This window comes from Protopterus annectens, chromosome 2.part1, assembly GCF_019279795.1.
Source record: "Protopterus annectens isolate FY-2018-M chromosome 2.part1, PAN1.0, whole genome shotgun sequence".
Classification (NCBI taxonomy): domain Eukaryota; kingdom Metazoa; phylum Chordata; order Ceratodontiformes; family Protopteridae; genus Protopterus; species Protopterus annectens.
Window position 1 is genome coordinate 1,934,833,749 of NC_056729.1, and position 27,308 is coordinate 1,934,861,056.

The 27,308-nt window shown below is 38.8% G+C and overlaps 1 protein-coding gene across 2 annotated transcripts in view; it reads right to left on the reverse strand.

The window, feature by feature from the left end:
• The window catches only part of LOC122794696 (isoaspartyl peptidase/L-asparaginase-like), a 1,819,013-nt gene that overhangs the window by 1,502,069 nt on the left and 289,636 nt on the right, over positions 1-27,308 (reverse strand). For both annotated transcript variants that reach the window (XM_044063331.1, XM_044063329.1), the window contains exon 2: positions 26,841-27,054. In XM_044063331.1, the coding sequence (XP_043919266.1) occupies positions 26,841-27,027 (187 nt within the window). In that variant the 5' untranslated portion in view covers positions 27,028-27,054. The remainder of the gene's footprint in view (positions 1-26,840; positions 27,055-27,308) is intronic.

Sequence of the window (27,308 nt, forward strand, 5' to 3'; positions counted from 1 at the left end):
TCAGGATCGCAATGTTAGACAAATATATCTGTAGAGTTGTCTAATAAGATACAACAACTATAAACCAGTCAACCTTTCCAGTAATGTCTGTAAAATCCTGGAACATATTGTAATGCATTTCATAATTAATGGGATTGTAATCTGCAGTCTTTTATCCCAAATTAGTGTGGCCTTCAAAGAGCTAGACCCAGTCTACATTTCTCAGCTGTCCAGAATTTTGCAGAATGCCCCTGACGTTGCCTTAAATTCTTGCCACGTTCATTATAAACATTTTCATTTTCTGATACATCAATGAGGATTAGAGTCAGTCAGTATAATGTCAGACATTAAGAGTTTATACTTCTTATTCTTCAGAAAATGCATGTTGATGAAGAAATCTTGTTCTATAAATGCTTACGTGAATAAGAATAATATTTAAAAACTAACCCTGATTTGGGGTTTTTGTTCACCATTACTTATTGCTTTGTTCAGAATCCTTTAGCAAAGAACGTGAGATGTATAGTCGTGTCCTGAATCTGGTGGAAATGTTTAGAGAGGGCAACTGAAGCAGTGAATAATAGCAATTAGTGCAGACTGCCTAACAGGATTGAGCTAAAGCTTTTGATACCATCCTACTCTCTGCTACTATTGGAAAGTTCACCACATGAATATTAATATCTGTGTAACCCACCGGACAGCAAACTGACTAACTGACAAAAGACAAACAGTGAGGGTTCATAGATAAGTACTAGGCTAGCTGCCCGTGCAGGCCATTTTAAGCCTAGCCAATTTCCTTTTTTTGCTCAATGTAACATATTTCATTTGGTTAGAGATGGGCCTTACCCATCGCATCTTTGATAATTATAAATTTCCCCTAATGAGAATAACTGGGATCACACCATAGATAAATTGAAGTGAACCATGCATGGGGTAAACCATTTATGAGCTCCTCTGTCCATTAGTAGCATAGGCAGCAATTCTGGGGTAAATTTTCCATTTCCCATCCATATATCCAAGATGTGTGGATGGGGAGTCTGTTACAGAACCAGAGTACCCTCTGCAAGATATGCCTGTCCTTCCAAACCAGTCTGCTGATGTTGCAAAAGAGGCTTAGGTTCCTAGACTTAGTATTTCTGATGACATCTAACTTGCTGATGTGCAGCAGGTCCATCACTACTGGGTCAGAGGATTCCTTGTATGCCAGACACAGTTTACCTCTTAGAAGTCTATAGAGACAGGGCTTTGAGTCGGCTCATGTAGGACATGTTGTTTAGGCCTTCTGTAAGGCATGTTGTAAGGCATCTCTGTGAGTGTTCCATTTGTTGTATGTGTCTGGACAGATACATACCAAAGGTATCATTACATTCAATGACAGGCCTAATGAGGGCTGAATAAAGGGGGGCAGTGACATCCCTGGACCTAGACACAATCCCTTTGTTTGTAAGCTGTACAATATAGAAGGACTTTCTGAAAACAATAGACACGTGTTGTTCAACATGGAAACCTTATACAAAAACTAGCATGAATAAACTGAAAAGGTACAGTGAAAATATAGCAAGTCTATACATATATATACATATATATATATATATATATATACATGCATAGAGAGACACACACACACACACATGTCATTATTGGAATCCCATATAGCGCCACCTCTAGATCTCTGTTGCTGAAATTGATAACAAGGATCTATGGCCTGAAAAAATTTGTTAAAGACTACAAACTCTGACTGTCATTAATTTTCCAACTGATACCTGTATACTGCAGCAGGATGTAAACTTCACTTTTACCTTATGCATATCTCTGAAACTCTCAGTGCAATAATTCAGGACAATGTCAAAAATAATGAAATATAAAGGCCGAAACTCAGGGATGGATTTTAAATCTCTCTCTTATAATCATCATAGAATCATAATCATAGAAAGTTGATAGAATGGCAGGTTTTGCATTTGCATGCTTTTACTGAATGATATAAAATATGAAACTCACACGTTTCTCATTATACTGTGAGTGCAATCCTAAATAATTTGCCAGAAAACCTCAAACTTTATGATGAATGGGCCAAAACTATGAGGCAAAAATCTGGACATTCTGCAAATTCTTGACAGTTGAAGGGTACAACCTGGTGTCAGTACCAAGAGGATCAAACTCAAACATGTCATATAGTACTCCTTTTTGACTGAGTTAGCGCCATAAGACTAGTGGCATCTTTTCAAAGAAGACCCAAACTGACATTAATATTTATTATCAACATTGAACCTCTTTTGCCCATCTTCTACATGGGGCTGTGGTGTTGCCAGCTGTCTCAATTCAATGCCACTCTCCTACCCGATTGTCACAGGTGTTCTCTCACACAATCCATCCATTAGTTTGCTGGAAGCCCTTGTTTCCTCTTGCTTTCTTCCCGTCTATCCCAAAATATTCTTCACCAAATTGTCTTCTGCTTTCCTGCATATGTGCCTGACCACTATAATCTTCCATCTTTGACCTTATCTGCAGTTGGAGCTTCTTGGGCATCTGATCTGATTTCCTCATGTCTTTGTCCCACAATGTGCATCCACCTCTTTAAGGTACTTAATCTCAACCACCTCTAGATTCACCAACTGCTCTGCTTTTATTGTCCAGGTTTCTGTACCATACACAATACTGGTTGCACCACTGTTTTGTACACCTTACTTTTCAGCTTCTTGGTCATTCTTCTGTCATACACTACCGTTAATACTCTGTGCCAGTTGTCTGCAGTGCCTCTGATTCTAACTAAGACTTCTTCATTCAGACTTCACTTCTCCTCTACCAACCTGTTCCACTACTTTCCCTTCTATCTCACTTCTCAGCATACCACTCAACTGTCCAGATTTTTGCAGAAGGCCCAGATTTTTGCTCTCTTCCTTTTAAAATGTGTGTTTTTCTGTAAATCATTGAGGAATGCAGTCACTATATAACGGTATGCATTTGAGTTTCAGACATCATGTCCTTCAGAAAAATGCATTCTGTTATTTTAGCAATTTTCCAAGTTTCTAAGAGGAATATTTAAAATCTGTCTCTGTTTTGGGACTTTGCCCCCCCCCCCATTATTTTAGGCTCTGTCCAGATTTATTGAATTAAGAGGTTGAGGGGCTTATCAGCTTCTTCTGATTTTCATCATCTTAATTTCATCCCATGTGCCTTCAGTTTTGCATTCCATTCCTCTATTATTTTTTGAAGATTTTATTAACAATCTGCCTGTAATGCCACATTGTCTGCATATAGCAACTTTGATAATCTGTCCTCTCCGACCGGTTTGCTAATATAGTCAATCAACATTAAGAGCAGCAGTGGGCTCAGAGCTGAACCCTGATGTCCCACTGGGAACCCCTCTGTGAGTCTGAAGAATGTATTTGTGTCACTGGGTACTTATACACAGCCTGTACTTATTCTGTCAATGTTTGTGGGACTTCAAACCATCGCAGGGATATCAAAACAGCTTTCTTAGGACCTTGCAATATGCCTTCTCCAGTCTAGGTATGCCCAGGTGGACTCCTTTCTCATCTCAAGCTTTCTCAATTATCTAGCCCACTACAAACACTGGGTCACGTGTGCTGCATCCTGATCTGAATCCAAACTGCCCATCTCCCATCTTACTTTCTGCTACTCTATGTATCTGTTTATTAGTCAACTTCTCCAGAACTTTCTTGCAGTGTGACAGATGTTTAATCAAAAACAACAGAAGAAAAGAAGGCAACAGCCAAAAAAACAACGCCAGTTCACAAAAAGATTTAATCCAGCTTAGCGCCTCGGCATAATAGCCTTCAATGAGTACAAGTTACAAATACACACCCACTCCAATATATATCACAATTAATTAAACAATTACATAAATTAATCAATCAAAAAACAAAGTATTATTTAAAGAGAGAACTTCCAATATAAAAAAGAACTAACAGTACTAATAATACAAAACTTATAATAAACTTTTCCAGTTTACTTATAAATTTAAACCATTAGGTGACAAAGTGTTATATTTCAGAATATAAATAGTTTCTTTAAATAACAAAATATTTTTAATTAATCTATCATCCCCTTTCTTAATAAAAATATTTTCTAAAATACAACATTCAAACAATTCAACATTTCTATTATGACACTCCATAAAATGAAAAGCAATGGGACTAGTTAATGCTCTTTTTTTAATATCTCTAATATGTTCTTGCATTCTAGTTTTAAATTTTCTCTTTGTCTCACCGATATAATATAATTTACATGGGCATCTAACACAATAAATAACCCCTACAGAATTACATGAAAAATTATTATTAGGTCTAAATGAAATTCCATTAATATTATCAAAATATGGTTTTACAAATTTACATATATTGCACTGGCCGCAGACATTTGTACCTACTATAACTAAATTATGATATACCTTATCTAAAGGAGAAATATAATAAGTATTTATTAGTTTATCAGATAAATTTTGACCTCTTTTAAAAGATATTTTAGGAATAATTGGGAAAATTTTATAAAGATTTTTATCTGAAATCAAAAATTTCCAAAAATATTTGATAATATCCCAAATTTTGTCACTATATACATTGTAAACAGTAACAAAATAAATGTCTTGTATTTCCTGAGTAGAAACTGTTGAACATTTATTATTACCACTAATAGAACTAACCTTATTCACAAAAGGTAAAAAATTACTTTCTTCTCTATTATTACTAATCATCAATTTATTAACCTTTCCAAGATTTATTTTATCCATTAATTTATTGATACAAAAATCTAATATATCTATACTATATCCTCTTTTTAAGAACATAATAATACTATCATAAATATTCTTTTCTAAATCTAATTCATTATTGCATAGTCTAGATAATCTAATAATTTCTCCATAAGGTACAGCAGACAAGGTATGTGGGGGATGACAGCTAGTTCCATAAAGAAACTGATTACCATCAGTAAACTTACGGTACACCGTGGTGTGAATCTGATCACCTACCACTCCGGTTAACATAATATCTAAATAATGAACTTCACTACCAAACTGTAGACCATCAAAATGTAAGTTATACCTATTATTATTGAGATCTGAAAAGAACTCATAAATATATTCACTACCACCGCTACAAAGAAAAATCAAATCATCTATGTAGCGGTAGTAACACAAAACATGATTTTTATAAAATTTATTGGTATATACATACTCCAACTCAAACTTACCCATAAAAAGGTTTGCATACATGGGGGCAAAAGATGCCCCCATAGCAGTGCCTTTTAATTGATGGTAGATAACTTGATTGAAACTGAAAAAATTATTAGAAAGACAAAAAGAAGTTAGGTCCATTATGAAGTGGGTGGTAGGATTATCCCCTAAAAAATAAAATAATGCCTGCAAACCATCAAAGTGATTAATGTTAGTGTAGAGACTGACAACATCTACACTAACCCAAAACATATTATCTGTCCAAGTAATATGACTTAATTTATCAATAAAGTCAAAAGAATCTCTAATATAGGATTCTAATTTTTGTACATAAGATAACAGATAATTATGAACAACTATACCCATATTCCGACAAAAATAATTACTGGCCGAGACAATAGGACGGCCAGGTGGGTTAATCATATTCTTATGAAGTTTGGGGAGACAGTAAAAAGTAGCTAAATTACAGTTCTCCAAACAGAATTTTTTATCAAGGTCATCCTTGGAAATATATCCCAATCTTACACCCTTATCTAATAAATTAGTACATTCTTTCATGGCTGCAATATATTTATCATAATCACTGATTTCATAAGTTAATGGGTCATTTAGATGTTCCATACACATGTCTAAATATTGCTTATTATTCAATATTACAATCTTATTTCCCTTATCAGACTTTTTAATGACAATATCATGTCTACTAGAAAGATTTTTCATAGCCTTCCATTCATTTTTGGTCATATTAAATAACCTTTGATCATTCCTGAGTAAATTAAACATTTCTTGTACAGAGAAATGTATCATTTCAGAAAAATGAATGATAGTAGAATTATTATATGGAGGAATAAACCTACTATGAAAATTAATACCCTCAGTATTAAGTGTAGAATAAGCTTGAGAATATAAAGAAGGAAAAGATTCATCAGAAAAACAAGAATAATAGCTGTCCATGCTAGTATCACTATCACTATCACTATATATCATATTAGAACCAGGCTCATCATATATAGAGACTTTTTTATCATTTGAAAAAAAATATCTCAAATGAAGCTTTCTAACAAATTTAAAAGTCTCTTGTTTCAGTATATGATGCCTAGGAAAGACAGTGGGAACAAATTTAAGACCCAACTGAAGTACAGATATTTCTTCATTAGAAATATTGCAGCCAGAAATGTTAACTACATTATTACCATTCAATAAAGCAGAGTCCGAAAAATCAAGTCCATCTACCCCTCTTAAATGTTTGCCTAGATTGCCCTTCACCCGGAGAAGAACCCGTAGCAAAGTCTTTCTTTTTATATCCTCGTCTGGAATTACTGCCTTCACTCCGAAAGCGTTGCTGATGCCCTAAGGAATCACTGGCAGCTGGAAGGGGTGGAAAGTCAGTATCTGAATCTGTAGTCAAACCATAGCCTTCTGAAGAAGCAAATGACACAGAAAGCTGTTTTTTATTATTATTTTTAACATTTGCTTGTTTTTTAAAAGGGCGAGAAGCTTGTTTCCGTTTCCATAGGAACGCTCGCCCATTATCATAATCTTTGATGTCTCTTTTAATTTTTACTGATTTGTACTGTATCTGTTCAGTCTCATACTTATGTAGATTATCATTTAGATTAACAAAGATATCATTGACCTTGACCGCACCAATGTCAGTTAACAATCTAGAATGCATAACATGTAGTTGTTCTTGTAATTTCAGCAAAAGCAGTTGCTCCCTATCAATGAGTATCTTAACCCACTCCATTGCACAATTATGAGCCGCCGAAAGCCAGCGGTCTTTAAATATCAAGTCATTACTGTCTGCATTATCAAAAGGTGTCGCCGGGCTTTTAAAAGCCCGTAAGCCTCGTGGGGAAATGTCAAGATCAACATACCTATGAAGCCCTAGTAAGTTGAAATGACACCGTGTTTCCCGGAAAAGCATTTTTTCAAATTCTTTAATATTATCTTGAACTTCTTGTGGAAACGTAGGATTAATAATACGACCACCTAAAGAACCGAATGGATTCATAAATTTCTGCTGTCTTGGAGTGTCATAATAGTAATGTTGAACTGTTTGAATGTTGTATTTTAGAAAATATTTTTATTAAGAAAGGGGATGATAGATTAATTAAAAATATTTTGTTATTTAAAGAAACTATTTATATTCTGAAATATAACACTTTGTCACCTAATGGTTTAAATTTAGAAGTAAACTGGAAAAGTTTATTATAAGTTTTGTATTATTAGTACTGTTAGTTCTTTTTATATTGGAAGTTCTCTCTTTAAATAATACTTTGTTTTTTGATTGATTAATTTATGTAATTGTTTAATTAATTGTGATATATATTGGAGTGGGTGTGTATTTGTAACTTGTACTCATTGAAGGCTATTATGCCGAGGCGCTAAGCTGGATTAAATCTTTTTGTGAACTGGCGTTGTTTTTTTGACAGATGTTTAATACCTCTATACTGCCCACAGTTGTGAATGCCCCCTTTGTTCTTTTACACTGGCACTAGTAGGCTTCTTTTACACTCATCTGAGATACACCTTTTTCTTTATACTGCTATGAGTAAACTCTGGGGCCATTTGTCCCCTAACACACCCAACATCTTGGTCTTATCTGCCGTGACCTCATCTGAGTCTACTGTTTTCCCTGACTTTATTTTCCTTAGAACTGTTCTTATGTCTTCTAGGATGGGATCCTCCACTTCTTAAATTTTAAGCTCTGTCTGTGGCAGCACACCTTCTGTGGGGTTTTCTTCATTCAGAAGCTGCTGGAAGGACTCCTTCCATCTGCCTTTGATGTCCTGTTGATTGGTTAGCAGGTTGTTGCTGGCATCCCCTATGAAGGGCGTCTGATGACCATCTTCTTTACATTTCTGTCTCTGCCTTTCAAACTGATAGTTTCTTTGTGCCATCTACTGGGTCAGTTTCCGGATGCTGGCAGTGTCCCTCTCATGCCTTGTGTGCTCCTAGTCTCTTTGTCAGCCAACCAGTACTTCTTCTTAGCCTAGTCCATCATTTCGATCTCTCACTTTTTGCCCACACTCCTTTCTTTCGATGACTCCCTGGACTTCTGCGTTCAACCACCAGCTCTTCTTATATACCATATTTCCATAACTGGCTGCACGTCTACTCTATAGTCCTCACATAATGCTGCTTTGAAGTGCTACCATTCTTTTTCAGCTTCACTATTTCTTCTTCTTCCTGAGGTGCTAGAGCTCTGAGTATTTTCCTGAACTCTGGTGCTTTCTCTCCAGTTAACTTTCAGGTCTTCAGCCTAATCTGTGCTGATGTTACAGGCTGTAAGCCTTCTCTGACCACAGTTTGCAGCTGATTGCGGAAACCAGTGACTTATGCTGTGGACCAACTGTTTCGCTGGAGTTACTTTGCAATCACTGACTTGATCAGACTTGCAATGGTTCCAGAAACATTGACATAATTAGTGCAGGTTATGTACATGGAGCCAGTGATATAAGTATGAACAATTTTCAGACTCTCAGTGGGGTTCTCAGTGCAACACTGGGAGGAGGTTTACCTGACTTGCATGTTGACCATTCTTGTATGTGATCTTGTGACTGTCTCTTGCTAAAACATGTGTTGGCTGTCATCAACCCAATGGTCTCGCCTTCTTTATTTCCATTTCCCCATCCTTGTGTATCCTGTCAGTCCTCATATCCTGTTTTGTCTATCCCATTATGTGCATTCAGGTCACCCATTATCGACACAAACTAATGCTGTCCTTACTCTAGTAGGTTCTACAAATGCTCTGTACAGTCCTTTCCTCAAGATCCTTGCTCTGCAATCTGATTACCATGAGTCTGCCACTAGTTCTGATGACATCCATTACTGTCACCTGAAGCTTCTCCTTCACCACAATTCCCACACCATTTCTAGTCTGTTCTCCACCTGAGTAGTAGCACTGGATCCCAAGCCATGTGGCTTTGCTGCACTGCCCTTCCATCTTGACTCCTGGATACAGAGAATGTCCAGCTTTCCTCTTACCTTCATGATATCCACTTTCAAACTGTGTCTTGTGAGTGAACCCATATTGAGTATAGAAGTTTTCTTAGTTCATGTTTGACAAGCTGATTGGTTTTAAATTCAGCTTTCTCTCAACAGAGCTACCCTGGGTAACACAAACTGTGCAAGTGTATACTGGCCAGCAGCTTACTGATCCAGAACTGCTGGGATTTGTGGTGGGCACACATTGATCTTCCCACCATTAGCATGGGTCCTGGTCTAGGCCTGGTCCTTAACCCACTTATCATTGTTAAATAACCATGTCCATTTTTGGTGACATCATTCAATGGGACCAAATCACCTACAGCCCATTTTTTACACAGTCAAGTGATTAACACAACACAGTCTGTTTTTCATGTTCTCCTATCTAGAGGATACTGCTCACCTCAGATGATGCTCAAAACAGCTGATCTATACAACTCTTCTCCAGATGGGTGCCGCATAGGGTCTGTGTGCTGCCCACAGCTCTGTTTTTGGGTGAGTGTAAGGTGGAAGCACCCAGCATGTTTTTGGGAGGTGGTAGGAACTGCTCAGAGACACACGGAAAACATGCAAAATCCATATAGGCATTGGCTGGAGGTCAGGATCAAATTTGTATACCTTGTTCATGGGGGGGGACAAATACCTTAATTATTATGTCAACTGTGCAGTAATACTAACTATAGGTAACGCTGAGGAGGACACCAGGGAAATACCCCGGTTATTTTTAGAATTAGTGCAATGTGACCTTTCACATCCATATGAGATGGCATCAACACACACAGATGGGCCCTCAACTTAATGCCTCATCCGTCAAAACCAATGCTGTTATTAGTGATCCAGGCACTTTCACGGACAATGAACTCTTATTTGACCACCATGTATCAGCTGTCATTAGCAATTCATTCTATACAGTCCAATTAATTAATAAAGCCATTTTCTCCAGATCCAAAGAAGTTACTGGCCATCTCTGCTCATTCCCTAATCAGACATATACTACAATGTTCCCTTTGGTATGTATTTGACCATAATGCTTTCTAACAAAGCAAATCCCAGGCATGTGTAGTTCACACTGCATAGACACACTACGAGTCCTGTCACTTTGTGCATCTCCTACTGGCTTTGAATTGGTGACTTCTGCTTCTCATACAGGACATTGAAATGCTCAGTCCTATTTCAACTTTTATATATCCATAAAAACACAAGAAATGTCATAATACGCACCTAGACCTGTGCTGCAATATAAACAGAAGCTATTGTCATGATACATATGTCTGGTAAAGTATTTTTACCTAAGGAATACGGTCCCATTCCACATCAAAGAAAGTGGTTCCCTTCAAAACCAACCTGCTTACTCAGGCCCTTGTATTTAGTAGAAACAAACTAAAGGATTTACATTGGTTAGGCTCCTGATGGTCTACCGGACTGATTGCCTACTAATAATATATGAAGCTATGGATAAGACGGCAGTTTGTATCCAAAGATCTGCCCCTAGTCCAGTTGTATCCTACATGTCAGTGATGCCTATTCAAACATCCTCTTGTAAAACAAAGTAAGTAAGTAAGAAAGAAAGAAAGAAAGAAAGATTGATTCTGCCTTAACTGTCTACCAGGGCAACTTCTGTGTGATCCAGCTGTCACTGGGATATCTAGAATGGATAATTCCACCAGGCACAGTAGCAATTAAGTAGAACTATGGGCATTATAAAAGTGCAGTTTGAGTATCAAGTGATGAGCTTACTTGAGGTGCATTAGTATTTTCTGTAATTACCGCGTCTCCAAATGCTAGTAAAACTCTAATCACTAGTGACAATACAATAACTTAGTAAATTTCACCTACCCTGATGTCTAGGTATGCTACAGAAAAAAAAAAAATATATATATATATATATATATATATATATATATTTAATCTAAAAGAAAAAATGCACTAACATGAAGATAAAACAGGGAGGGGGCTGGCAGATGTTTTGGAATGCTATGTCACCTTATTATGTGGCTCGTACATTCATCTTTAGCTTTATCACTTCTTCTATGGTCAGTGTAAGATGGCCTTAGCCCTTTGATTCTATGTTAGAGAAGTAAATACTGAAAATATTTGAGGTCTTAGTACAAAGTCCTGAGGGACACTGCTGGTCACTTTCATACTTTCTCATGAGGCACCTGCAACACTCACTGTGGGGGGTTCTGTCTTTCAGCCAGTTTGCTATCTATCTTACTAAATAAGGGACTGATTTTTAAAGCATTTAGCTTTTGTATGATGCCAGCATGGAGAATTATGTCAAAGGCCCTAGCCAGATCAAGATAAACCACATGTGTTGCATTGGCCACCACCTACAGACTCCATAACCCTTTCAAGGATGTTTATCTGCTTCAGTAGACAAGATCTTACCTTCACAAAGCTAGACGGACCCTAAGCACACAACCTGTGGTGAGAGACCTGGGTACACAGGCTGACAACAATCTCACATTCGACCATCATGTAGTGGCAGTGGTCAGCCTTTTACTTTGTTCATCTCATAAGTAAAAGGATTACATTCAGAAAAAAGGAGGTTACTACCTCTCTGTACTCCTCCCTCATTAGGCCAATAATTGAGTACAACACACCATTAGGTATGTACCTCTCCAAGCACCTGCACTAGCTGGAAAGGCCACAGAAATACCTCACAAAGAGAATCCATGGCCTCCAACACTTGTTCTATGTGGACAGGCTCAAACCACTATCACTCTACTCGGTACCATTCAGATTGCTTAGAGGTGATCGATGTGTCGCCTACAAGGCAATCTCAGACCCTGCCTAATAGAGATGCTCGTATCCATAAGTATAACTCCTTGTGCATTACCCACTGAAATGGCCTAAATCTAATATGCAAAATTAACAAAACCTGCTGGAGAGACAGGTTTGTCTCCCAGAGGCTGCCCCGTCCCTGGAATAGACTTCCTATACATGTCAAACAGAGTACGTCGCTGACCCTCATCAAGCACAACCTTGATGAGTGGATGGGAAATCACAAATTTGTCCCAGGGTTTCCAGCCATGTCCCTCACTGATAGGAGCAACAGGTGCTGACTGAGGTTTCTGTTTTGGGGATAAACTCTTAGCTAGGCTTGTAAGGTCTCCAGGGCCATTAGCCTAGTAAGTTCCTATGATTCTATGACTGGAGTCAGATATAATAAGATTCTTGATATCATAATGTATGAGGTCAATAATAATATGTTCCATGGTACTGCAGATGAGGCTTGTAAGGCTGATAAATCTGTAAGTACCGGGGACAGTTGTTAGTTATTAAAGTGTGTCTGCAAGGGCATGTCTAACATTAATAATTAAGCAACACGATACGTTATCAGGTCCCATGGAGGAAATATATTTGGTCTTGATTAGCACATTCTGGAAATGATCTTTAGAGATGATGGGGAGTAAGTGATTCAGATATTTCAGCACTTTGGACAGAAGTCTTGGAAGGGAAACTGACACCAAATTTGTTTACAAGAATGCTGGCAATAACTATTGGGTCAGAATAGGAGGCATCATTATGAATCAGTTCAGAGAAATGTAGCAATGTAGGGTATTGTTTCTCAGCTTTCTAAAATACCTAAAGAAGGATTTATAATTATCTTTGGCTTCAGAGGCCATTCTAAGTCCATAGGTTCCTCCAGTAAACCTGACAGTGCTCTTCAGTTTACTTGTTACGCTTTTCATACTATCCTTCTGAAGAGGGGATTTGGATCTACTAAGGAGTTTATTCTTTTGCTATAAAGTTTATTAAAGGTGGTAAACCTCCAAGGTGGTTTGTTTTTGAAATTCTTGTGATGCTAGAGATGTATGTTTGTAAATGCATGTAGAATTCTTTAATAAAGTTTGCTGTTGCATCGATTTTATTTATTTATTTATTTTACATTTGTTAACCGGGAGAGTCCAACTAGACACAAGTCCATTTTCAGTGGAGACTTGGGGAGAAAAGATCCGCAAGAACACAATCAACAAAGATCACAAGTAGTCCACAATATACAATTTGATTAGGTTAAACACAGAATATATACAGCTGTATCAGGGTATACAAGAATATAAAGACACATATGAGCCAAAAGAATGCATACAATTATTACTATTATTATTATTTCTTAGTGGAGTATGTGTAGTTGGCATATTTGTACATTTTAAATTCAAGTGATGTTTGCCATAAGAGACTTCGAGAGTTTAAAGGAGAAGGTCACAAGTTTCTTCTCAGAAAAAAATTTGGAGAAGAAGAATAAACCAGAGAAGTAATGTAAGAGGTGGCCATATTTGTAAAAATCAGGTCAAGAATGCTTGATCATCTAGTAGACTTATGAACTACATGCTTAAGGGAATTTTGGTAAGTCTAGAACTTTTTTGGCATATCTTAAATTAGAGGAGTAAGTGTTTCAGTTTACTGAAGGATTGTTAAAATCATGAACAATTGGGCAGCACAGTGATGCCTCACAGCAAGAGGTTCTCCAGTTCAATTCTCGGCTGGGGTGCCTTCTGTGCAGTCTGCATGTCCTCCCTGTGTTTATGTGGGTTTCCTCCAGGTGCTCTATTTTCCTTCCACATTCCCAAGACATGCTGCAAATAGCATTAACATTCTAAATTGGCAATAGGTGTGATTGTGTACATGTGTGTTCTTTCTGAGAATGATTGGGTACCGGGCTGGCAACTCAAGACTGTAAAAACTCTACTGCCACTCGTTCTGCAGATCAATAATCCACTGTGGTGACCTCTAATGGGAGCAGCTGAAAGGAGAACAAGAAGTTAAAATCACGGACAATAAGGGAGTTTTTGCTAATAGGGATATCATTTAGAACACTGAGGAATTTTACATAGTGATTACGGCACAAAGAAGGTGTTTTATATCAAGTTTTTAACTAAGAATTAATCCAGGGTAGAATTATCTGTAATTCAGGGAGTTCAGTCTTCCCAAGGATATTCCTCGATATAATATGTTCTTTGGCAAATATGGAGACCCCACCGCAGTTGCCATCTGGGCCTGAATGCATGAGAAGCACAAACCCACAGAACAGTGGGAGTGCTCACTTTATGTTTAAACTACATTTCAGTAACTACACAGACACACATTTTTCAAATGAAATAATGCCTCAGGTTTAATCAATTTATTGTTTAGACTTCTGGCATTGAGGCAAACCATCTTGATGTTATATGATTTTGGGACTGATATGTCAGTTAAAGTGGAATATCCATCATCTGGACTCTGCCTAAAAAAATAGCATTAGGACAGCAAAAACTTTAGCCACTATGTGGAGGCCTTTCAGTGAAGTAAACTGGATTGCTGAGCATCCTATCTCAAGCTGACACATAACGGATCCCCCTAGAACAGAACCAGCTACTTAACCAATTACTGAAACCAGAAAACTTTTCTTTGTATCTAGGCATCGCTCAAAGTGATAGGACTCCATTCAGGACTAGTATTTTTCCTGCATTTGCAACGTGTGGAAAGTTCTGATATGTATCTCCATGCATTTCCCTCAGGGTTATACATTTCAAGTCACTAACTTCCTTATGTACTATTACCAACTTGCAGTTACATTTTTCAGTAAACAGCCTCCTTAGGAACCTTGTAACACCACAGATCCTGATACAGAATGACAGCTCACTGTACCCATCTATTTGTTCAGCCTTTTTGGTGACAATTCAGTGCACATAACACAAAAACATATTTTTAGAGTCTCTACTTTTCAAAACCGGAGCTGATAGTGACAACTGTGATTGTTCCTCTCCATGGACCTTCATATCTTCATGTCTATAACTTCTTCTATGTGGCTTTCCATTTTCTACACAAACTATGTATGATCTATGTTCATTTGTTCTATCAACTACTTCAGCTTTAAGACTCAGATTTGTCATAATTTTTGAGTTTTTACTTTGTCTACAACATGTAAATCTGGTAGTTTTCCACAACTATTTCAATTATATTTTTGCAAAGAATTTACTTTACTTTGTATTGATGTTCAGACATTAGCAATGCAAACAATGTACACAATTTGCTTTTCAAATAGGAAGGAATTGCCTCTTTGCAGTGGAGCATTCCTGTATTTTAGTTATTTATTTAACATTTGTTTACCAGGAAAGTCTGACTTGGAACAAAGCCAATTTTCAGTGGAGGCCCAGGGATAAACACTCCAGATGCATGTTTTTGTAACGTGGGAGGAAAATGGAGCACCCGGAGGAAACTCACTTGAATGCAGGGAGGACATGCAGACTCTGCACAGAAGGCACTCCAGCTGAGAATCGAACCAGTGAACGTCTTGCTGTGAGGTGACAACCCAACCGCTATTCCCAAACTATAAGATGACAATACTCATAGCTTTTGCTAGAGTTTTTCTCAAATAAGAATTTTATTGTAAGGATAATTCTCTCAGCTTATTCATTGGATTGTGAAAAGCGTGTACTGAAGTTTACTCATCCAAATTCACATTTAGGTACATATCGTCAGATTTCCTGAGTTATAGCCTGTGGGTTATTGTCACATAAAACATCATCAAGTATTCTCTGTTTGGAGATTATTGGTTTAATACACTGCTCACACTTGTCACTTTTCCTGGGAATTAACAATGCCACATCCATGATCATGCTCAAGCCAGCAGTACATAAATGCATGCGCAATGAGCAGCAATGCTAATGATATATGCATGTGGCCAGGCCAGTGAGCACAAAAAGCAACTGCTCATTGCAGCTGCACCACAGCCCCACTTCTACATCATGTTAAATCATCTCATGGACAGAGTTAAGTACAAGCAGCACAGGTAAACATCGAAGGTAAATGAGCACCTGTGGAAGTTATGCTGAGTTCACATGTGCAAGTTGACAATGCTAATGTAATGTATAAGCCCATAAGGCATACCACCACACAATCCAATAATCTGGCACTAGGAGACTCCATTATGAGACACACACACATATCCCACTCACCAAACTAATAAAGAAGAGTCATGGTTAGCTGTCTGTCAGCAGTCAGGGTCTGTCAGATCACATACATACTTGGGTCACTGAATCACAAGTACCAGTATAACTTGGGCATAAACAACCTGAGATGTACCACCCCAGACTACATGACGTAGATCTCGGACTATATGCCCCAGGCCTTACCTTCTCCAAAGATGATGCCACAATATCAACAGTAAGTAATTTTCTTTAACAATTTATTTAGAGTAGGGTGTTATTTGAAGGAAGTACAATATTTGTCAGCCTGGAAGGATATGGTTGACAGACCATGCTATTTTGCCAAGGATGGTCTGCACCCGTCCTCTCTAGGATTTTGAACATTGACTAAAACCTTGTCCACTCACCATGCTGCCTTTTGTAGGCATTGCAAAACTGATAAAACCATACTGACATAGCTAAACCAGCCCATAAAACTCTAAAGGTGATACTGCTTAATATCAGGAGTTTAAACAAAAAATCTACACTCCCTGCAAGCTCTCCTGACCCTGGAAAATGTAGATGTTTGTAAAGTTACTGACACATGGTTTAAAGCAGGGTAGAGGACCGTGGCAGTACAGGGCTACAATGCATTCCAAACATTTAGACCAACTACTGCACAGGAATGGGCAAAATCCTGAGATGTCTCTAGTTACATTAACAAGAAACACACCTCAAGGCTGGTCTATGAATATGACACTATTGAGCTTCTCCACTTCCAAGCTACCTTAGACAAAGTCCCACGCCATAACACTGCAAGCTACACATTCCTCTTTATGACCCTGGAAAACCATAATATATACTTAAATGTACTGGATACACTCCTCATTGAACTCAACATTGTACTCTTGGACAGCTTTAACTCCTATAATATAAACTGGGAATTATACAAGACCTGTAAAGGCAGGCCCAGAGATTCCTGGAATTGTAAACGCAAACATCTTGGAGCAGTTAAGTCTGAACCCCCCCCCCCCTCCAAGGGGTGCAAACATCATTGACCTAGTCCTCACAAATATAGCGGAACAGTGCACCCTCCCTAGTGTAATGTCCTTGTAGCTCAAGTCAGACCATAAAGCTATCTCCTTTGAAGTAAAGGATATCAGCCAACACTGGAAATTTTAGGAATTATTCTAAGGCAAACTTCCTACCACTAAGTGACACCCTGGCAAAAACTCAAGTCCTCCAAACCCTGAAAACTCCTCTGCCTATGCAAAATTATTCACAGAAACCCTGAATAATCAAATTAACAGCTGCATAGAGACAGCTGTACCTACCCAGATTAAATGCAGGATAAACTCAAAAAACAAGCTGCCCTAGTAGAATTTCAACATCAGTAGGCTGTATAGCAAAATAAAGCAACTCAGAGTAAGAATTAGGAGGTGTGATGCCTATCAACCTAAACAAGTAACTTTGGGGGCTAATATCAAGTCTACCAAAGCCAAATTTCAGGTAAAATTAGCTCCTAGGTGAAAGACAATCACAAACCTTTCTTCAGCTATTTCTGTAAACACAAAGGCAATACACAGCAGTGTACAGTATCAATTGTAAACAGTGTCACCTATATGGAGCCTGAAGATATAACAAACCTCCTGGCTTATAAATTTAGCTCCAGCTTTACCTCTTTTCCCCACCAGATGCCCCTAAGGAAATACCCACATCCATAAATCCTCCAACCATCTTTAGAGAACAGGTGATCAAGGTGCTCTCCAAGGCTAAGAACAATGCACTGATGGGTCCCAATAATCTCTCATGATGTCTTCTTAACAGCATGAAACATGAACTATTGAGAGCCACTAGAACCACTACTTAACCAAAGTCTCTGAACAGGCTTCATGCCAAACAAATAGAGGACATCAATTGTTATCCTGCTGCACAGGGGAAAGCTATCCATGGATCTGGGGAATTACTGACCCATAAGTCTGATTAGCCTGATATGCAAAGCTATGGAGAGAATAATCGTGGACATCTTAAATGATGACATTGGTAACCTACAAACATTGGACCCAAGTAATTTTGGCGTTGTAAAGTGTGAGTCTTGCCTACATAGCCAGATGGACTTCTTCAAGAAAGTCACCAAAGCAATGGATGAGGGCAAAATGAGGCAGACTACCTACCACAACTTGGCCAAAGTGTCTGACAAAATACCCAACTCAGGCATTGTAGAAAAGCACACTGAACTAGGTATAATCCACAACATCACCCACTAGATAGCCATCTGCTTACAAACAGGAGCCAAGAAGTTAGAATAAGGGAGTCTAACTCCACAAAAAGGTCAGTTACTAGTGAGGTGCCTAAGGGCTCAGTGCTGGGGTCAAGAATGTTGGCATCTATTTCTCTGAGGTCAAGGCTAACATCAATGGCCCCTGGCTGACCAAGTTTGCGGATGACTGCAAATTCCATGCAGCCACTAAATCCCCCAAGACAGAAATATTCTCTGAAAAATCCTGACATAGACTAAAACTCAATGCCAAAAAGTGCATCACAGTATCTTTTTGAAAGATGATCACTCTAGCAAACTAGTATATTGGCAATATACCCCATGAGTAGACAGGGGCTTGAGAATGCATATAGGCAGTAATTTGGCATTTGACCATCATGTGTCTACTGTAGCGAGGAACTCATTCTATGCTGCACAACTTATAAGCAGGGGCATGGCATCTGGACCTAAATATGTCATTGTTCTGTTGTACTCTGCTCTCATAAGGCCAGTCATTGAGCACAGTGTCCTCTACAGTGTGCACCTGGCCAGGCATATGCAATAACTGGAACATCCACAAAGATTCCTCAAAAAGAGAATAGTGTGGAAAACAAGTCTGATGCAGGTCACCTCAAAGCCTTGTCCTTTTATTCAATCACCTACAGTCTGCTAAAAGGAACCTATGCCTGACTTACAAAACATCCTCCAACTTGGCCCTAAAGGACCTGTTTCATATCCATAGAATTAGCATATCAGGAATGTTCAATCCAGGGACGTAAACCTTGCCTGCAATTTAAATAGCACAGACAAGAAATACTGATGGCACAGGTATATGTCACAGGTGCTCTCCTTCCATGTGAAGCACAGGTTTTCCATGTACTTATTCAAGCAAAACCTGGACCAGTGTACGGGGAACTGTAAATATGCCCCTGGTTGAAAATGAAACTTGTAAATGCTTGGTGACCTATACCCATGTATATAAATCCCCATAAAACCTTTGGGAAAAAATGCCTAGGGTCAACAGCCTAGTATTTTATTTTGATAGTATGATTCTATGTACGACAATCTTTATACAAAGGGTCTATATTAACATCGAAAACTGCAAATATCTAACGACCTAAAGACTGAAAATGCCAGACCTCTAACTCGCTACTGTGGGGGGCTGCACCTCCACACACCCCATTAAATATATATACCAACTCTGAGATAGCACTACAGTGAGGAAAGGGAAAATATTCCGATCTTCACTGTACTGCGATCTCACAAAAAGCATATTGAGGTCTGGTATTTTTGGCCTTTAGGCCATTCGACATTTACAGTTTTTGATGTAGTAACTGGAACCCTGTATATATATATATATATATATATATATATATATATATATATATATATATATATATATATATATATCATGGATGGCTGAGGATGGAGTGCAGGTTATACTACAGCAACAGACTCCAGAGAGATGGACATAAAAAACTGCAAAGGGAGTTGCAATAAAGCATGTAGGAGAAGTAGAATGAAAAAGTTGTTATTATAATATGTAAATATACAATAATGTGAAATCCAGACAGGAAAAGGTGGGTACAATAAAGTAACATGGTGTACTGACCTGCACCCGTCCTGACAATACCAGAGTGTAAGCAGTGGAGCTGTACTATAATGTTCTGTTATTAAAAAAGGAAAATATAATAGCCTCTGGGGAGTCAAACCATCTATGCAGTCCCTATGTCACTATATCCACCACAAGTTCCTAACAGAAAAGCCACTGCAGCAAGCAAAGTACATGTAGTCAGAACACACATATATCATGGAAATGTGGCGTATGTGCAGAATGATGTCAAGAAATGACAAACAGGCCTCATGGAAATTGAATCCATGCCTTTTCTACTGAAATGCTCTATACCAGTGCATAAGCAAGGGGAGCCAATGAAATTGTCATGAAAGTGGCGCCACTGAAGCTGTCAGAGTAACAAGTGGTCATAACACCCACATATCGGGGAACTGCAGCACATCTACAGAATGATGACAAGAAAAGAAAGACACTCTTCAAGGGAATAAAAAACATGACTGTTCTACCAAAATGCTCCTTACCAGTGCTTTAAAAATAAACCTGTCAAACTAGTCCACAGACACACACAAAGACACATACACACATGCACACACAGAGACACAGACATACCTACCTATCAGTGAAATATAGCACATGCACATGTGCTGCCTGCAGACCGAACATTGTAAAACATTATTTTACAACACCATAGGGATTCAAAACCAACAACCAGTGCACTGACACAGTAAAAATAATTGCATGAGTACAATAGGGCATCAAATGAGTTAGATTAAACATATTAAATGTACTTTATTGTAGAGTGATATGTACACAGATGCTTAGCTAATTTATGTGACCGATTAGAGCATGCCACGGATTTTCATCATTTTTGCTGTAGGATATGGACTGCTGTTTCTCTATTGTTATAAATGGCCATCAACATTGCTCTCTGCCAACTGCTGTGCAATGTATGACCACAGAAAGACAATTTTTAATTGTCAGCCATTTCTGTGTGGCCTCTAAGTTTCAAATGCACTGTTGGTTGTCAATGGGAGTATAGGACAGAGATAAAAAGGGGAAGGAAGCAGAGGGTAGGGCAAAAGGTAAGTAAATAAGCAATGGCCAGGTTGGAGGTGGAATAGTAACTCATATTTCTCAACTTTTTTGCACAACTACATTAGCAGGATCTATAAATGAAATGTGTAGGAACATGCCAAACTCTATGACATAATTTACAAACTGATGATAGGAAACTTCATTTCAGGTAAATGGAAAACAGGAGAGCAAGAAAAAAAAATCAAATGAATGGATTTGAATCCCTGCCTTTGTCACTGATATTCTAAGGACCAGTGCATTCTCATGCCATGCCAAAGAAGCACCCATAAAAAAGGGTTCTGGAAAACACATCTCAGGAGAATGGAAACCATACGAGCAGCAAGTATTTGTCAATGATATTTTCTAGACCAGTGCATTAGCATTAAGAAATGGCAAACCACAATCTCAGGATAAAAAAACTCTTCCCAATACACGGATAATGTACACAAAACTGCATGAATACATTGAACAATGTACAAGGTCAAGACTATGTACATAAGTTTTATCTTATTTTCATATGTCAAAATGCATGCATAGACTGTCAGTTCATGTACATAACTGATGGCAATTAATAGTGCATGTTATAGATTTTTTGCGGACTGAAAGAAAAATATAATTGTGCTATCTGCCGAGAAGCTGACAGATATTGTCTGATAAAAACTGCACAGTTTAATGGAAAATGTTATCTCCAAAGAAGAGCAAGGGTTATGGAGGAGAGAAGAAAGGAGCAGATGGTTAAAAAGGAAATAGCAAAGGGATGAAATGTAAGGGATATAAATAATTAAGCAAGAAAAGTTAGGGCAGGTAACAATGAGTGAACATAACAAAAGTTAAGTAAAAGTTTAAAGGAGAAATCTGATGTGGTTTAGCAAGGTAGGCTAAAGTAGGACTGCAGTGGAAGAGAGGCAAGGAAGGTGAGTGCTACAATTTTAGGCAGTGTTCCAAAGACCAAATTACCACCGTAACAGCTACAAACAAATGCAGTCTGAGGGTCATGCTGCTCAATGCTAGAAGTCTAAATCTCAAAATACACTCACTCGAAGCACTCCTTAAAATGGAGAACATCGACATTTGTGCTATAACAGAGACCTGATTCAAGGCAGTAGAAAGCACCCCTGCACTAGCAGGCTACAAATCATTCCACACTTTTCGGCCCCAGAACTTGGACTGAAGCTCCAAAGGCAGTGGTGTTTCCATATTCATAAAGGATACGCACACCTCCAGACTGGTAGCCCAATATAATGCATCTGAGATACTTTATGTGCAGCTAACATTGGGTAAGACAGTGATTCAGGTCGTAGCCTGCTATAGGTCCCCAACCATGTCCCTAGACTCACACTCCACATTCCTAAGCACCCTGGAGAATATTAGAGTCCAACCTAACACTCTCATATTGGGTAATTTCAACTACCCCACCATTAACTGGGAAAACTACTCATGTACCACTTGTCCAACGTTTCCTGGAATTCATTAATTCCAATGCCCTGGATGAGCTCATTCTTACCACCACTAGAGGTAGCAACATCCTTGACCTGGCCATTACTAACATGGGTGATTGTTGCTCTACACCAATAGTCAACTTCTCCCTGGTTATATCCGACCACAAACAAATCACCTTGGAAATCCACATTCGCCACACACTCCCACCCCCACCCCCCGGAAGGGTAACCACCATGAAAAACTTCTCCAAAGCTAATATTGGGCTCCTAAAAATAGAGGTGGCTAACTTCACAGCTACCATGCAAATGGAAAATAGTTGCATGAGTGCCGAATCATACATCAGTGCACTATATGAACACGCACACAAATGCATGGATCTTGCCATACTCAACAGAAGCCAATCAGCTGGTCCCCTGCCATAAACAAACTCTGCAACAGAAGGAGGAAACTGATGCGGAATAAGGTGAAGTCTCAAGACTGGAAAAACTCCCTTATCTGCCTCAACAAAAAGTTGAGATCCCTCATCAAATCCTCTAAAGCTAGTTATGAAAACAGAATTGCAGCAGATAGTAAAGACAACCACAAGGCCTTCTATAGTTATGTAAAGAATCTCCACGGCAATACCGAGATTTTCTCCGAGCTACTGCACAATTTTACCTCCTATACAGAGACAACAGATATTGCCAATATACTGGCTGACGGATTCAGTGCTAACTTTACCCCTCCCCCCCAAGGACCAATCACAATAGCAGTAGATTGCCAGACACCCAGTATTACTGCTGCACAGGTTAAAACAGCACTGTCCAAGGCCAAGAATACAGCTTCTGTGGGACTTGACAATATCCCTGGCTGTGTTCTACATAAACTACAGAGTGAAGTGGCACCTCACCTTTGTGTCCTCTTCAATCAAAACCTCACCTCAGGCTTTGTCCCTGCCTTATGGCACACTGCTACAGTCATCCCTCTCCACAAAGGAAGAGCAACTACAGACCCTGGTAACTAGCGCCCCATTAGTCTGACAGGTCTGATATGCAAAGCTATGGAACGCATCATCATGGACCTAATACACAAGGATATAGGGAATCTCCAAACTCTGGAGCCTACACAGTTTTGTTTTGTTTTGTGAAGGGTAGATCATGCCTGCACAACTTGGTCGACTTCTTTGAGTCAGTCACTAGAGCTGTGGATAAAGGCAAGGTAGTTCATATAGCCTACCTTGATCTGGCCAAGTCTTTGATACCATTCCCCACTCAGGAATCATAGAAGAACTCACTTAGCTAGGTATCAACCCCTATATCACTAGGTGGGTTGCAAACTGTCTCACAGATAGAACCCACAGTGTGAAAGTAGCTGACTCCAAGTCAGACTGCCAACCAATCACGAGTGGAGTCCCACAGGGTTCAGTCCTGGGTCCTCTCCTGTTTGGTATCTACTTCTCTGAAGTCCAGACCAACACAAAGGCACTCTGGCTGACAAAGTTCACAGATGATTGCAAGTTGGAGCTATTATTAACTCCCCAAGTGATGTTGACATCCTACAGAAAGGCCTCACTGAGACCAATGACTGGTATCAGAACCATGGCCTTAAGCTCAATGCCAAAAATGTGTCATCATCCCCCTTGGGAAAAACTTGGTTCCCTTGAATTACCACATCGATGGTAGTCCACTGAACACAGAAGGCGTTATAAGAGATCTGGGAACACAGGCTGACAGCAACCTCACTTTTGACCACCACATTGCTACTGTGGTCAGAAAATCCTATGTGGCACATCTCATTACTAAGGGTTTTGCATCCAGGAAGAAAGAGGTCATTGTCTCCCTCTACTCTTACCTCATTAGGCCAATCATTGAGTACAATGCCCTATTTGGCATGTACCTCACTAGACACCTGCAACAACTGGAGAGGCCACAAAAGTACCTCACAAAGAGGATCCTAGGCCTTAAGCACTTGTCCTATATGGACAGACTCAAAAAACTCCAACTATTCTCTGTCTCATATCTCCTACTTAGAGGCAATCTCTGCTTGACTTACAAAGCCATGTCTGACCCAGCTCTGTTACAAATGCTACATCTAAAGAAATCCCAATCCCTCTGCACCACACGCTCCAGAGACCTCAATCTCATTACCACAATCAACAGAACATGCTGAAGGGACAGGTTCATAACCCAGAGATTGCCCATGCTATGAAACAGACTTCCATACATGTCAAGCAGAGCACCTCACTGGCCCTCTTCTAGAGAAATATTGATAAATAGATGGGAAATGGAAAATTCACCCCGAGGATCAATCCAGTGGCTTTTCTCGACAGAGGCACTGGAAACTAAGGTCGGGTGGTACAATGCCAGGGTAATCCTATGGGCTAGGCTTGTAAAGGCTCCATGCCCATTAGCCTAGTACACACCTATGAACCTATTTGTGGGAGGGAGAAGGTTTTTAGTCAATAAGGAGAGAATCCATGAATATAAAATTATGTTAGGTAAGGTATAAACTGTTACTTATGGATGGAGCTCTCTATTAATATAAAACGTTAGTTCTGTTTATTATAGTAAAACATAATAATCTATTATAAAATAATAAATAATAATACTAATTTAATTAATAATAAAATATGTGGGTTGAGCTAATGTGTTCACATGAAGTGCGCAATTTCAGTAAAAATGATTTAGAGGAAAAAAAATGCAATCTTAAAAAGCAGCCCATCAGTATAGTGGCAGCTCATGTGGCAACATCCTGACTATCCACAGCTTGACAATGGGCATTAGCTGTCAGAAGAGTTATGGTAGTGTGTACCAAAGGCCCACTCTCCATTCCAGGGGCAAGCGAAATGAACCACTTCAACCAAATAACAACTGGAAGAGGCCAGGGGAACCTGGATATGAACTGCTGCCACTAAATCAGCGATATAGTACTGTGCCTAAATGTGCACCTAATGGCCCCTGAGGATTCACACTTTTGCATACTTTATGGTGCACCTCAGGGATGCCTGGTATTCTGACAATTGTCATGGATAGTGACCTCTGGTGGATGGAGGCTAATGTCTCCATGTCTCATTCCCTGCCCATATAGAGTGAAAAATGTTATACCTGTTACAGCTGTATTCTTCAGGAAGCTCAACAGTTTGTCTGGAAGGGTCAGAGCAAGGTTAGGGTGGAAAGAAACAAAAGATCACAGATAGTACAGCAGCAAAGTAAGTCTGTGGTATCACAGGTTTGGGAAACAAAAAAAGAAAAAAGGCATCTCAAACACTCATTAAATGTATATACCACAGTGTGCTGTTTGTAAAGGAACATTTTGGAATTTTCTGTTTTCCATCCCAGATGTTACTTCCATTACTTGTTAATTCAATGTTCACCACTTCCATTCTGCACAAAACTTTCTTTGAACTTTGACCTTGTCAAATACACACCATCATTGTTTCTAACAATGTCTGGAGACATTTAAAATACCATAAACAGCAAGAATGCCATACTGTCACTGTACTCATATATATATGGGGGAGAAATCAAATTAGAGACTGTAACTGTTTTTTTTATATTGATTACCATTTCAGTCGCTTCATTTTGTCTTAAGTATAAACATTAAAGAATGCAATCTATAGAGAAAACAGTGCCACTCTCGATTTCTAAATACAATATATACTGTATATATATATATATATATATATATATATATATATATATATATGGATTCCATACACTAGATCGAAGGTTCACTACTTCGAAATAGTGTATGGAATGCACACTGCAGCAAAAGTGCACTTAATCGAAAGTGCACTTATGCAAAGTTCAGTACAATGAACGGGCGTTGTACTGAATTGCCGTGCAGTACTCACGGACCTTAGGGTTAGGGCACGCATCATAGTATCACTGGCTATCCCCTTACCATGACCCGTGCCCTAACCCTAAGGTCTGTGACGACTGCAGCGGAGTGAAGGACATAGCAATGTCCTCCACTATGGTGCGATAGTCACGAACCTTAGGGTTAGGGCATGGGTTAGGGTAAGGGGATAGCTTTACTAACTATCCCCTTACCCTAACCCGTGATCTAACCCTAAGGTCCGTGAGTATCGCACCACAGTGGAGGACATAGCTTGTTTTTTGATGCCCTCCACTGTGCTGCGGTACTTTCGGTGAAGTGCACTTTTGAGGAAGTTCACTTTCGTTAAAGTGAACTTTTGCATAAGTGAGGCTTCCTATTACAAGTTCGAAGTTGTGAACTTTCGTTCTTGTAATAGGAATCCATATATATATATATATATATATATATATATATATATATATATATAATAAATTATATGACATAATTTCTATAAAGTTCTAGAGCAACTGCAATGTTTGCTGTATTAGCAGACTTCAATCAATTTTCACTGGCTTGTTTACTCATGAAGATAATACCATTTTGATGTACCTCAAAAGGTAATAACAACTGAATGTCATGTTACTATACCTGCATCAAACACTGGAATGTCTTCCAGGATTCGAACAGCAGCCTCCACAGCATCAACTGCACTTCCACTCTTTTCCAGCTTAATAAATCCCTCCTTCGCAGCTTTTTTCACTCCATCAATACTTCCATCAGCAAGAATATCTGGTATAGCCCAAGCTCCACCGTGAACTAATAATACAGCCCTCATTGTGATCTACTGACAAGTGCGTGACTCCTGTTGAGAAATGTAACCCTTTGAGCAATTCCAAGAAAATACAGGTCAAGGTTAACAATCACATTAACATTTCCTGACTGCCTCAAAGGGGAGGTATGCAACTTATTAATAAATTATGTATCACTTTGCTACTGCTTCTTCTATAAGCAATTTATTCCCATGAATTAATCAGCACTACCCGATTTCAAAGATAAAGGGTGATTTTAATGACTGTATGGTTTTCATTCACATAAATGTTTTATAACAATAAACAC